Source organism: Urocitellus parryii, chromosome 9 (genome assembly GCF_045843805.1).
Source record: "Urocitellus parryii isolate mUroPar1 chromosome 9, mUroPar1.hap1, whole genome shotgun sequence".
Taxonomy (NCBI): domain Eukaryota; kingdom Metazoa; phylum Chordata; class Mammalia; order Rodentia; family Sciuridae; genus Urocitellus; species Urocitellus parryii.
The window spans coordinates 62,781,343-62,794,540 of NC_135539.1; the positions used below are offsets into that span (position 1 = coordinate 62,781,343).

At 35.0% G+C, this 13,198-nt stretch overlaps 1 protein-coding gene across 4 annotated transcripts in view; it reads right to left on the reverse strand.

Annotated features, from left to right (window-relative positions):
* Positions 1-13,198, reverse strand: part of Nebl (nebulette) — a 327,715-nt gene that overhangs the window by 97,136 nt on the left and 217,381 nt on the right. For 2 of the 4 annotated variants that reach the window (XM_026402384.2, XM_026402383.2), the window contains exons 1-2: positions 196-276; positions 20-91 (exon numbers count right to left, since the gene is read on the reverse strand). The exons of the other annotated variants lie outside the window; for them this stretch is intronic. In XM_026402384.2, coding sequence (XP_026258169.2) covers positions 20-91; positions 196-276 — 153 coding nt within the window. Of the gene's footprint in view, positions 1-19; positions 92-195; positions 277-13,198 lie in introns of those variants that run through there. 4 annotated transcript variants of the gene reach the window in all.

Consider the following 13,198-nt stretch of genomic DNA (forward strand, 5'->3'; position numbering starts at 1 on the left):
AGTCACCGGAGCCACTTACATCACTAATGAGTTCAGTGCATTTTCTGGCCAATTCCATGCTTAGGTCTTCAATAACAGGCTTCGGGAATATCTGTTCAGAAAAAAAAAAAAAAAAAAAGGTTGGGGTAACATTTTGTCCTCATCCATTACAGGAACAAATTCGTTCTTGGGTGCATTAAGTGCTCTCTCACATACCTTGTCTTCTTCATTTTCTTCTTTCTCTGTGTTTCCCTCTTCAGTTTCCTCTTTCCCAGCCTCAAACACAGGGTCCCTCATTCTTACCCTGTCAAAATATTTATATTTTTAAACTTCACTAGTGTAGCATCTTTTTTTTTACAAACCACAGCACACTGGAGCTCCTATGTGTCTCTGGTGCTCGGGCAGGAATGACCTTGCCAGGCGTCATCTCTGGCTCACACTTCACCCTCCTTATCTCAATGGAGTGTGAGGGAATGGAATGGATCCCCGGGCTCTGCCAGGGTCAGCCTCACAGGAGGAAAGAACACTTTCTCAGGCGAAATTCAATCTGACAAACTTAAAGACAACATTCTTCAAACTGGTGAAGAAATCCAAAAGAGAAAATTTATCTTTCACTAATTCAATTCATTCATGAAACAGTTTAAAAAGGACTTAGAGGGTCTAGGAAAATTTCTCAGCTAACGGTGCTCAAGATACCACAGCCCAAAGCCTATTATCGCAAAGATTCCTCAACTCCATCTAAATAAAGCTTTCTCTGGAATGTCAGCTCTGATTCCATATAGGGAACCTGGATCATTCAGACTCATTTCATTAACCTAAATTAAACGTTTTATGAGACATTCCCATACTTTCCACAACCTAAAAAAAAAAAAAAAATCCCCTCTTTATATTAGCTTATTAGGGGCTGGTAATTTATTATGAAAAGCCCTTTGAACCACTTCAAAGAATCTATTCTGAGTTAATTATGACTGTTAATCTTATATTAGGGAGCATTGTATTGTATTAATTGTAAACATCATTGAACATGAGCAGTTGCTGTTAGTACATGTTGATATATCATTGAAGAATTCTAGAAACATCACCGCTTCAAAAAATAATCATCCTCTTTGATTCTGCTCAATGTGTCAATTTTCACAAATTCACTAGTTATTTGTGTATTCCTCAATGCTTACTACACACTTGGGAAAAGTTGGAAAAATAAACTATCACAATATTTATTATGTAGTATATGTCACCAGTTATATTACTAAATATATATTTCTCACAACAAATCCTCTATTGTCCATTTAGGCAATTTAAGACTCTATATAATGCATAATTTATTCATTTGGTTATTTTAATCATAAGATGAATTTATTTTTACAAAGCAATAGCATATTAGTGTTAGATATTGTAAAAATACCCTATGGTGAATAATGAAACTGCTTATATAAAATGCACCTTTATTCAAAATAATAATTCCAAACAGCCAAGTAGAATACCATTTTCTCTTGATATGCAATCTAGTTTTCAACTTATTAAGGCCTTGGCCTTACCTAAACTGAAATTTTTGACAAGAAAAACATCCCACATAATTGTCAAAAATAGATCATTTCTCAAATTGTGTTTCATGAGGAAAAAGTCCAAAAAAAATATTTGGCAGGATAAAACAAGTTTCTTAAACATGTTTGGGAAACCTGTTTACTAATCCCTACCTGTCTCTTAGAAATCCACATGCCATATTGACATATGGATTTTCAGCCAAAAATAGACCTGTTTAGGTTTCCTTAACCTGCCATTTCCCAAACAAGAATCCTGTCCATTTCATCTCATCAATCGTTGTTTTCTTAATGACACCTGTTACCCAGAAAACTTCTTTTTTCATTCTTCTATAAAGTATTATTTAGGGAAATACTGCTCTATTCGGACAAAATGTCATGTTCTAAAAGAATTATTGGTATTGTCATGAAATGATTTTGGGGGGAGGTGGGGATGTGCCAGGGATTGAACTTAGGGACACTCAACCACTAAGCCAAATCTCCAGTCCTATTTTGTATTTTATATAGAGACAGGGTCTCATTGAGTTGCTTAGCACCTCACTTTTGCTGAGGCTGGCTTTGAACTTTCTATCCTCCTGTCTCAGCCTCCCAAGCAGCTGGAATTATAGGCATGTGCCACCGGGCCCGGCTATGAAATGGTTTTTGATACAGGTTAAATTAATGACATTGCATTTGGTGCTTACCTGCAGAATGCCAAAAAGAAACTGTTCCTGGCATGCTGAATTTGGAAACAGGCATGTCATGCCCGCCTAGTGCAGCAGATTCTACAAGGAAACTCACTGTGCATTATACTTGTTGCATAAGGGGGAAAACACATGGGCTCTGGTCATTTCCCTCAAGGTTCTGCCAAAAGACTATCGTAATATGCTGTAGAAGATCTATTACACGAATTTTAGGGAGAAAACAAGTTCAAGGGAGTAACAATTTCTAAAAACTTTTCTCATAAACTTCTAGAATTACAGGGAGGAAATCAAGCCAAAACTGCCTAAGGCACACCTCTCGGCTCATATTTGAGATGACAATGCCGATGTTGCTGGTGGTGATGTCTATTCCCCACCGTAAACTGTCCAAATCAGGGCTGAGCAGCAGCCATCCTCTTGTTTCCAGTCATTCAATGAATTCTTGTTGACTCTCCACTGTGCTGCAGAGAATAATCTGTTGAGATTTAATGCACAAAAGTTTCAAAAGCAAAACCAAATACAACATGCATTGTGAACACAAATTTTCCATTTATTTGAGATTTTAGAATCAGGATTTCAAAGCCAGTGGGATCCTTAAGAAGATGATACACCTACAGCCCTCTCTTTTACAGAGGACAAAATTAAAGCCAAGCAAAATAAACTATCTCCTTTACACAGTTATTCAATGGAGTTCTATAATCACAACCTAACTAGAGCCCTGTTTATTCAAAATACAAGTGTTGTTAGGCTAGATACTCTGCTTGATGTTAGAAGGATACAATGGTGAATAAAACATGTTTTGTGCTAAGATTAGGAACGAAATAAAAAACCCATCATTCAAGACTTGCTGGATGAACTCTTTAATGGATTGTCTGGCAAGCCGCATACACCATTACTTTTGATTGAATGCATCTTTCTTTCCTTTCACCTATGAGTATAATATAAAATTCATGTCAAGTTTTCTCTAAAAAATTTTAAGCTCTGCACTTTATCACAGCAAAGCTCTCCTGTCAGTAGCGCTAAAATCTGACTTGGGGGATCAGAAAAGTGTTTTTCATGGACAAAGTTCCCTATCATCTTTTTTTAAACCAAGTTTAATGTTGTATTCTAGTACATATTTTTACCTTGGGGTACTCCCAAAGGGAATATCTGTACAGTTGCTAACCCCTGTTACTTATCCTGCACTTCATTTATGTTGTCTTTTTTTTTTTTTTTAACTTTGGTCATGTCCCCATGCTGTGATACCGAATGGGACCAAGATGGGAATCACATTCTTTATAGTGAGACCTTCAACATCCAGGTCTAGATCTACCATATCCTCTAGGGTAAATTATTTAATCCTTCTCTGCTTCTAATTCTGCATAAACAGAAAAACTAAATTACTGTAAGTTAATAAATGGAAAGCACTTGAACAATTTCCAACTAACCAGTAAAGGTACAGTTACAGAGAAGCAGGGTTTTCTCATTGAAAAGGGTGAGACGCTGTGCCATCAATATAATCTTTTTTTTTTTTTTTTTTTTGAGGGGAGGCTGGTACTAGGGATTGAACTCAGGGGCACTTGACCATGGAGCCACATTCCCAGCCCTATTTTTGTATTTTATTTACAGACAGGGTCTCACTGAGTTGCATAGCGACTCGCTTTTGCTGAAGCTGGTTTTGAACTCACGGTCCTGCTGCCTTAGCCTCCTGAGCTGCTGGGATTTCAGGCATAAGCCACCATGCCCAGCAGCACCAATATCTTCTCAAAGTTAAGAAATGTGTCCCACAACCTGAGAGCCTAAAGATAAGAGTGAAGTTATGTTTTTATGATATACGGGTCTTCCAATCTTTCTATAGTTTGATATGTCTTCATAGGCATCTATATTTCCATAGCAACTGCTAAGTGGGTGACACCTTTCTCTGGAAACACAGCTTCTGGCCAAGGAAACATATCTGCACCAGCACTGCAGTCACAGAGCGTCTGACTGTCCTCAGTGTGCTTAAGGTCACACATCCCTTGGTTTTTTGATGTTTTAAACTTTTTTCACTTCTTTCTCCTTTCCTTTTCTGCCTAGTGATAACAGATGTGCTCTTCTTCAACACCATGACAAGGTACTTGCAAATGTAAATTTATAAACAAATAGATCAATCCTGAGTTGAAATGCAGGCATCCAGAGGGTGTCACTAAAATATGCACCTTGGTGTGCTGATTGTTTTAAATTGAAGGAACTTGGGAATCTTAAGATGCCGGCAGAGGCTTTTCTGAAGTTCCTTTATCTACCTGCAGACTAGACCTGCCAATGATAATACAAACTGCCTCTACTCTGTTCATTTTTTCAACCAAGGAAGAGTAAGGTCACATCATAGGAGAGACTGAAAGTCCAACATCAGGCCAAGAAAAGAGGAAAATTATGTCCTAGTTTTAGTCTCCAGGCCCATTCACTTCCCCTGAAAATCATTTCCTCTAAAACTGCCCTTCCCCCTTGAAGAGGGTATATAAGCTTCTGAACCTCACTGGGCCAGTGGGTACTTGTCCTTCTGTGATGCCCCCATGTACATAGTAACCTGTGTGCCTTGACTTCTGTTAATTTGTCTATTGTCAGTTTATCTCAACAAATTCAATGACTAAAACTTCAGAGAGCAGAGGGGAAGTTCCTTCCCTGTTAAGGAAAACTTGCAGAGATAAAATGATTTGATTTTATACTAAAATGAATTCAATATTTCTTATTATAAAATATCTATCCTAAATGACCAGGTAAGAGAAGAACTAATTTGCCTGATTCAATTTCCTGTTGGGACAGTTTTTCGTGCTCATTTTTAGCTGCCTGGTTTTATTTATCACTATCCCTCAGAAAGTTCCTACTTCTTGATGGAATCCCAAGCAATTTTACATTTGCCACATCTTTACACATCACTTGGCATCTGCCCAAAAGAGAACTTTGCTAATAGATAAGTGGGAAAGAAACAAGAAATGAAAGCACTCTAGGGCAATTTGTCCTCTTTATAAAAGAGATGAGTTCTGCTTAATATTAGCCCAGTCTATTTTCATAATTTACATTAATTAACATATCTTCTTTTTAATGGCTCTTTCATTACTGTTTGTTCATTAGAAATCAAAAGAACACAAAGCTACCTTAGTAATCATCACGATTACCACTCGTGCTACTAAAATAAGACTTAATAGGCTTGTTTATATTTAATTTCCATTTTCACACATATAGATCCTACATATGTAGCCAGATACTGAAGGAAGAGAAGAACAAGCAACTGCAAATAATTGGGGGCATAACAATTATTTGATGGAAAGGCCAAAATTAACAGGATAATTTTTTCTCATCGAGAGAAGAAAGGTGCTCCTATTCGCTGTCTATATTAACATAAGCATCCAATGAACTGGTTTAATTTGCAACCTACTTGAGATGTTATTTCAATGATGTTAACACCGTGATCACTCCTGCAATCCCAACCCCAAGTAGAACCCCAATGTTTGAGTGGTCTACATGAGATTCATAACTAGAACCAAAAGGTCAAGTCCGATAGAACAGTTTGAATACCACCAAAATTATCTCTTTTCTAGAGTATTGTGTGAGACGTGTCAGGAATAATCATGAAGGGCCTTGAAATTGGCATATAAAACAACAACAACAACAACAAAAACTAGTAGGTATCTTATCTAGAGCTTCATTGGGACCATACTGTCCTTTCACTGCCTTGGAACTATTTTAAAATTCCATAAATTGTTGAAAACTAAAAATAATACAAATTATCCTTATCCACAGAAATGGAAATTAACTGTGTCCTGGGGAACACAATTGATTATTGCCCTGCAGACTGACCCTTTTTCATCTATTTATAAATCTACTCCAGCATTCCCTATTACTCATTGAATTTTAGCTCTAGAAATGTACCTTTGACCCATCTGTAACATCTTACTGGTGCCTTCCTTTATTAATTTTGAAATGTGCTTGTTTATGCTTTAGGAAACTCATTTTTTAAAAATTTATCCTTTAACAGTTGTAACTTATTTAATTATCCTCAATTCCTTCTTTAATATTCAGCAAAAAAATAGAAAGGGAAAGGGACTCTTAGAGAAATCTCTTTTTTCTCAATTGTGAAATAGCTGTAAAAAAATTTTGGGCATTTATTAAAATCAGCTTTATTTTGTTTTATTTTGTTTTCAGGTCTGACCTCTTTTGACTTTTGGCAAATGCCACATGTGTGCTTGTATATATGTACATTCACACACAAAAAAACACGCACAACACACCCGCACATGCACGCGCGCACACACACAAACTCTCTCTCTCAAGCAGAGTTAATTCACCACAGCTGCCAGTTCCCGCCTGAAAATCATAAAAGGCTTCAATAAATGCAAAGACTTAATTACTTCTCACATCTGGAAAAACTTGAATATGAGAGTGGATTTATTGAAGAAGCTCTTGGCTTGGCTGTCAACACCATATCCAGAGCCAGAAAGAGAGCAGGCTTGATCACTCTTGGCAATTCTTTAACCCATTCAGAGATAGATGATCATCAATTAATTCATAACATGGCCTGTTTACATGATTTATGAATTTTATGAAAACATAATAAAGTAAATAATTTCCTAGTAACTTATGGAGAAAAGCTGTCTTTGTCATGTTTTGGCAGTTGAGGGTGGGGGGATGATACATTAAACTGTGGAAATAATGAAGTCCTTATATTCAAGGAAACAAAGGAAAGACTTGAGAGACTCTACAGCATAGTGAGAATGGCCATTAGAACAATGACTTACTTAAACACAAGCAAAATTAGATAATTTGGCTCTTTAATGAGAAAGTGTGATAAAATGTTTCTGAAAGGGAACTAGGAAAGTTACATGAGCTCACTGCAAGAAGACTTAGCAGAAACTAAGAACTGGGCTGATCTCCGCCTGAAAAGAATATTTAAGCTGGAATTAAGCAAAGTGATAGGATACAGGGAAGGCATCCAAAGAGCATTTGCAAAGACCCAGGGACAAGAGTTGAAGGGACCAAAAATTCAATGTCACTGGAGCATATGCTAGGAGAGATGAGGGAAGAGGAGGAGCTGAGGATCTTGCAGCAGCCAGAGACCTCAGGAGAGTGCATGATGAAGTAAATGTATGGAAATCACTTATCCTAACACAAAAAGCTTAAGCTGGTTTGAACCATGAACCCTTTACAAATAACACAGTTCCTGGTCAATTAACTGTGGAAGCAGCAGCTTTGCAGCTACTCTATTCCCTTTATATGCCTTGAACTTAATTTTTACCCCTCTCTGTTATCATCAGCCAAATGAAATATTCCTTGTGTATCTGGACATTATGAAAATTCCTAGTGAAGAAAGTATTTTCAGGTCTATTATGTCTTTGAAGGAATATACTCAGGGGAAATCCACTTGTATTATGTGTACCCAGAAATAAATGAAATTTCTGCTAAATGTGTCTATAATATAAATTTTACACTTTTACATTTCTATAATTGCAATTTTATTATTGAAATGTACCTCTTTTCCTACTCTTTACTAAATAAGTGACATCAATGTTTATACTTGAACCTTAAGCATCGAATTACTCATACCTACATTTGAAAATGATTTCTACCCTGAAATCGTAATACCATCATATTATAAACCAGGAAAAACAATATTGCCAATGCTCACACATTCAGAACTATTGAAACACTGATTCCTGGGTATTATTCCAAGCATTTCTGTAGGTATTTTTCATGTGTAACTCAAAATATAATATAAAATGGGATGATAATCAAAGTAAATATCTCATGAACACAGTTGTAAAGGTAGTGATGTTTTAAAATAATTGTTACCCTCCTAAGAGTGAGAACTGGTTTAACAAACACATTAGTGGTAATTACTCTCTGAGGCCTTCATAATCTTTATTATTTTTGTGTAAATGTGTACTGGGTGGGTGTGGGTTTGTCTTCATCCATTCATTTCAATTAGTATTTCTTGCATGCATTTTATGGGCTAAACACAATATAACAATAAAAGTTGGTCAATTTGGTTCCCCAGTACCTCCCCTTTCCTGCTCCCCTGCTCTACTGGTCTCCCTTCTCTTTTCATGATGTCCCCCACCCCCCCTCCCCGCTGTCCTTTTTCCCTTGAACTCTCACTAGCTTCCATATATGAGAGAAAACAAAACATGAGATTTTAATAAAGAGATTGATGCATCATTTAAAGAACCCAACGTTTCACTGGAATGAGATTCTTTTAAAATTAAAAAAAAATTCTAATACTCAACAGAAGAGATCTTGAGCCATAAAGGAAAAGAGTATTTCTTGCTCTGTTCTACAGCGGACCCAGCTTCTCTCCATGGAGTCAGCAAAGTGGATGCTTTAAAGCTGCTGGAATCTTGAATAACATCCAGATGCAATGAAGTGCTTTGAATCTAAAGATACTGTGACATGAAATGATATTCAAGGTCTTAAATTTTATTTGTATCCTCCCTCATCCAAGGTCTGCAGAAAATTTTGGAGAAAGATGAGCTGCATATAAAAATGGAAGAAGGTAAATCCAAAACTTTTGGGAGCCCTCTCCACTGACCCCTATCCAGTACTGCGAAAGCATACCCCCCTCCAAAAAATGATTACTTTACATATAAAATCCCATTTAATCCTCACAACATCCATTTCACAGATGAGGACCCTGGAACTTAGAGCAATAACTCGCCCAAGTTCTCCCAGTAAGAGATTCAAACCCAGGTCTTAACTGCTTCCAATTGTGTAAAACCTACTAGATCACAGAGTAGTGCCACACCTAGTGACTTTTATTCCTTTCTGGTGGTAATACTATTATTTTCTACCATCTTCTTCTATTTCCAGGTTCAAAGGAATTGCCATTACTGATGGTTATTTAAAGGAGAGTACTCCTTGCAGAATGGAGACAATTTGGTCCCTGTGATCTGTGAAAACGAGGCTCCATAGGAGTTAGAAGAAATGGTAAAAAGCAGGCAATAAGGAAAGCATTATGAGGATCCTTAATCTGGCAGCAACCTACCTTGAGAAATTTTTCTGATTTTCATTCATTAATGATACATGTAAAAGCAATAGTCAACTGGTAAATGTTCAACTATCATCTCTCCCAGAGTTTAAAGGGGTTTTTAAATAAAAATGTATCTTCAATTAAAAGTAAAACAGCATAATCACTGAATTGGGACAAGCCTCTGTCAAGCTGATATGAGACAACATCAAAACACACTGCAAGTAACAACAAAAGCTTACATCTAATATTAAATGGACCAAGAAATGTCAATCCACCTGAGGCCAATCTTCCCCATGTCAAAATGGGCATTTCAAGGTCTACAATTATGCCCATTCTGCTCTTAGTACTTATCTGTACACTGATGAAATCACTCTAAACAAGATTTCGACCTTATTTTGGGCAGTACTTTTCATATTGATCACCAGAAACCAAGATCATAAAGATTTACTGTGGTATTTTTAACAGTCAGGAGTCAGGCAAGATTTTGCACACACAAATGAATATAAGGGGCAGATTTTGTTTTATCCAAATAGATTGTCTTTGATACATAGCTGCCTTGATATCCAAAAGGATATTACTTTTCCTCAAATGGGATCCACTACAAAAAAGTTTAGAATGTAGTAAATGTGCATTGGCAATAGAGTTAGATAGTGGCGCTTATACCATGTTCTCTGATTTACACAAAACTACTAAATACAATTGACAGAAAAACTTGAGAATTCTCTCAATTTAGGCTAGCATATTATCATAAGTTTACCCCAAAATATTTGCACAATGTCTACATAAAAGAAATATTGCTTTCATATTTACTTTAAGCTGACATGAAAATTTCACGTAGCAATATATTTTTAATGTATGCCCTATATTCCATTTCTTATAAATCTAAACATTTTAAGTGCACAAAGAAGCTGCTTTCAGGTTTTCTATGACAAACTTTCCCAAGAAGTGAACTTTTTAAAAGCACAATCCTACTCTGAGGGTCTTTATCATATCAAAAATTTTACCTAAGTTTAAGGTTAGCTGAAAAGGAAGTATTTTTGCTGACATATGATGAAGTAAAAAAGATATTGTAATTGATGATTTTTACTAGACTTTGATACTAACAGAGTATTATCAAATTCTATTAAGTATTTTTTTTCTATTGAAACATCACTATATGTACTTTGGATCAAATTTGTACCTGCTTCCTCATTTTAACATTTAAAATAACTGTTCATGTTTTTCCTTTGAGTTCTTTCTGGTATTTGTATTACTATCTCTCCCTACATAGTGTCAGAAGTTAAAGAAAGCTCAAAAATTAATTTAATTAGGGCAAATAGCTAAATTTTATTATCCCATTTTAAACAAAGTATTTATAAGTGTAAGGTTTTAAAAATTTAATATAATGTTATATTTTCTTAACTAACTTTATGAGATCTTTTAAAGACTATCTGATTGCCCATTAAATGTGGCCAACTCAAAATACAAAAATTTTTGTAAAAATATAGATTACCTGTATTATAAATCTAATCTTCTTGGATAGGGAAGAAGACTTTAAAATAAATCTTAAAATTGTAAAATTTTACAGTTCAACTACTTCTTTATTTAGTTTATCAATTTATGTATTTATACTTTAGCTCAGCATTTTAAAAAGTTTTTTTAACCTTTCCAAAACAAAGCAAGGGTGAATGTCTGTTTAAACAAACAATCTTTATTTAAATATGCACAGGTTAACATTTTCATAATGTAAGAACTAAATATTTTTCAAAACATCATCAAAAATGAATAGTATAAATTATATCATGATCTTTAATCATGTTTGTATTTCAGAGACAGGACCAGTGATTATATTTGGGACCATGATTTGACAAATTATAACAACTAACTTATGCAGTATATAATAATGGGACTTCTGCTCTAGCTCTTTATGTTCTATTCAAACAATAAAACACATGTGAAGTGTCATGAGGTTATAGTGAAACAATAATTGACAGCAGACTTTTATTTTCTAGGCTGGCAAAAACATTATGGCAGACCAGACCAGGATGACCAAGAATTGAGAAAAGTCGAAGCCCGTTAGAATCTCATTGAATGAACCACAGAGATTCATGGGCGAAGGCAAACAAGGGGAGTGTCATGTTTAGTGTGAGCAGAGGAAAGCATCAACACAAGGTGAATCCTAAGACCTGGGTTCAAAATCCTCCCTCTGCACAAATTAAACCAATCTTTCCAGCTCAAACACTGTATGATTATCACATGTATCTACTTATCTACTAAAGGCAGAGCATCCTTATCCAAAAATCCAAAATCTGAAGCTTTCTAAATGTTTACATGAGGCCAGAGGTGGGTAATTCCACACCTGACTTCATGTGGAGGGTCACAGAAAAAACACAAATGCACTAAAAATATATAAAATTATCCTCAGGCTATATGTATAAGGTGTACATGGAACATAAATGAATGTCATATTTAGATTTGAGTCTCATCCCTGTTATATATATGCAAATATTTCAAAATCCAAAACACTCTGAAATCTGAAATACTTAACTATAATAAACTATGATACAAAGAGTTCAAAGATAAAAATATCATCCAGGAAAAATTCTTTTTCAAACTTTTTTTTTTTTTAAATGCTTTTTTTGTTTGGTGTTTTCTGCCTTTTGTTTTGGTCAAAGGGCAACAGAAGTAACCTATGTGAAACAGTAGGCATGATGATAAGCACTTGACATGTATCATCTCATGGAAGATGCATATGGAGGACGCATAGCTTCTCGAAAGTAAATACATTGGGGATCTCCAAACTGAAGCTCAAAAGTAGCATCAACATGACTTGATCCAAGATCTTCTGTATATAATTATATATCATCTCACCATATAACCTGCTATATGCATTTGACTCTGTGAAATTGTATTGCTGAAATGCACTTTTTAAAACTCCCTTTTATTATGACTACAGTTCAAAATCTAAACAGGTTTAACTGGATGGCTAATAAACCCATTCCCAAAAGACATCAAAATATTATAACTAAAACATAAAACCACAGTTTTTAAACAACTTCAGGATATTCTCATAGTTGAGTTTTAAAACTAGTACATTTAAATTAAGTACATATACATAAGAAAATATAAGTGAGTTCCAGATGCATATAAAAAAGAGATGTATTCCCAAGGCATGAAAAATCATCAGTGAGGTAACCATGCTTATACTATATTCATGTCTATGTGTTCCAAATCGATCTAAACGTAATCAGTGGGAAATTAAATTCTGATAGAGCCAAGAGTATGGCTTTGAAAAGCTTTTAAGCATTTATCTCTACAGTGATCTCATGGGGAGCTCAAGCTTGCTTTTCAGGCAACTACACTATTCAAAGCTCTAAAAAGCAAATATTTAGCATTGCACTAGATCTGTTACAAAAAAAAAAATCTTTGCAGTTTGACTTAATAGAAGAAAATAATTTTCATGTTATAACAAATGGGGAAAGAAATAATTATCTTAATAAGTACTACCTTTCTTTATCTTCAAATTTAACTAACATTCTGTCTCTTAAGATCACAATAACTTTCATGACTCTTCATAATAACAGTATTTTATATTTTCTGCAATGTGAATGTGTGAAAAACTAAAAATCACTTTTTAAAAATAAACTACATGACCCACACACTATATTTCATATTATTTCTGTTTTGATGTTTTCAGTTGTATTACTAGTCCCCCAAGGAACATTTAGATACTGTGACAACTTATGGAAAAAAATCAATGGCATTATATGTCTGAAATACAAATGTACATTTGTTCATGTATATGGCATGTTCAACATTTGATTTAAAATATCAATATTCAGAGCACAATTTATAAATGTTAAATGATTGCAAGAAATTAAAAAAAAAACTGAAAAAAATCCAGCCTTGCACACTCAACGCTCTTATAATCTAGAAGTAGAAACAAAGCAATTAGAGAATATAAAGAAGTCATCAGAGAAGTATGGAGTGTTCTGACAGTGCAGAAAACTGAAGAAATCCCAAGTATCAGGAAGATTCTAAAG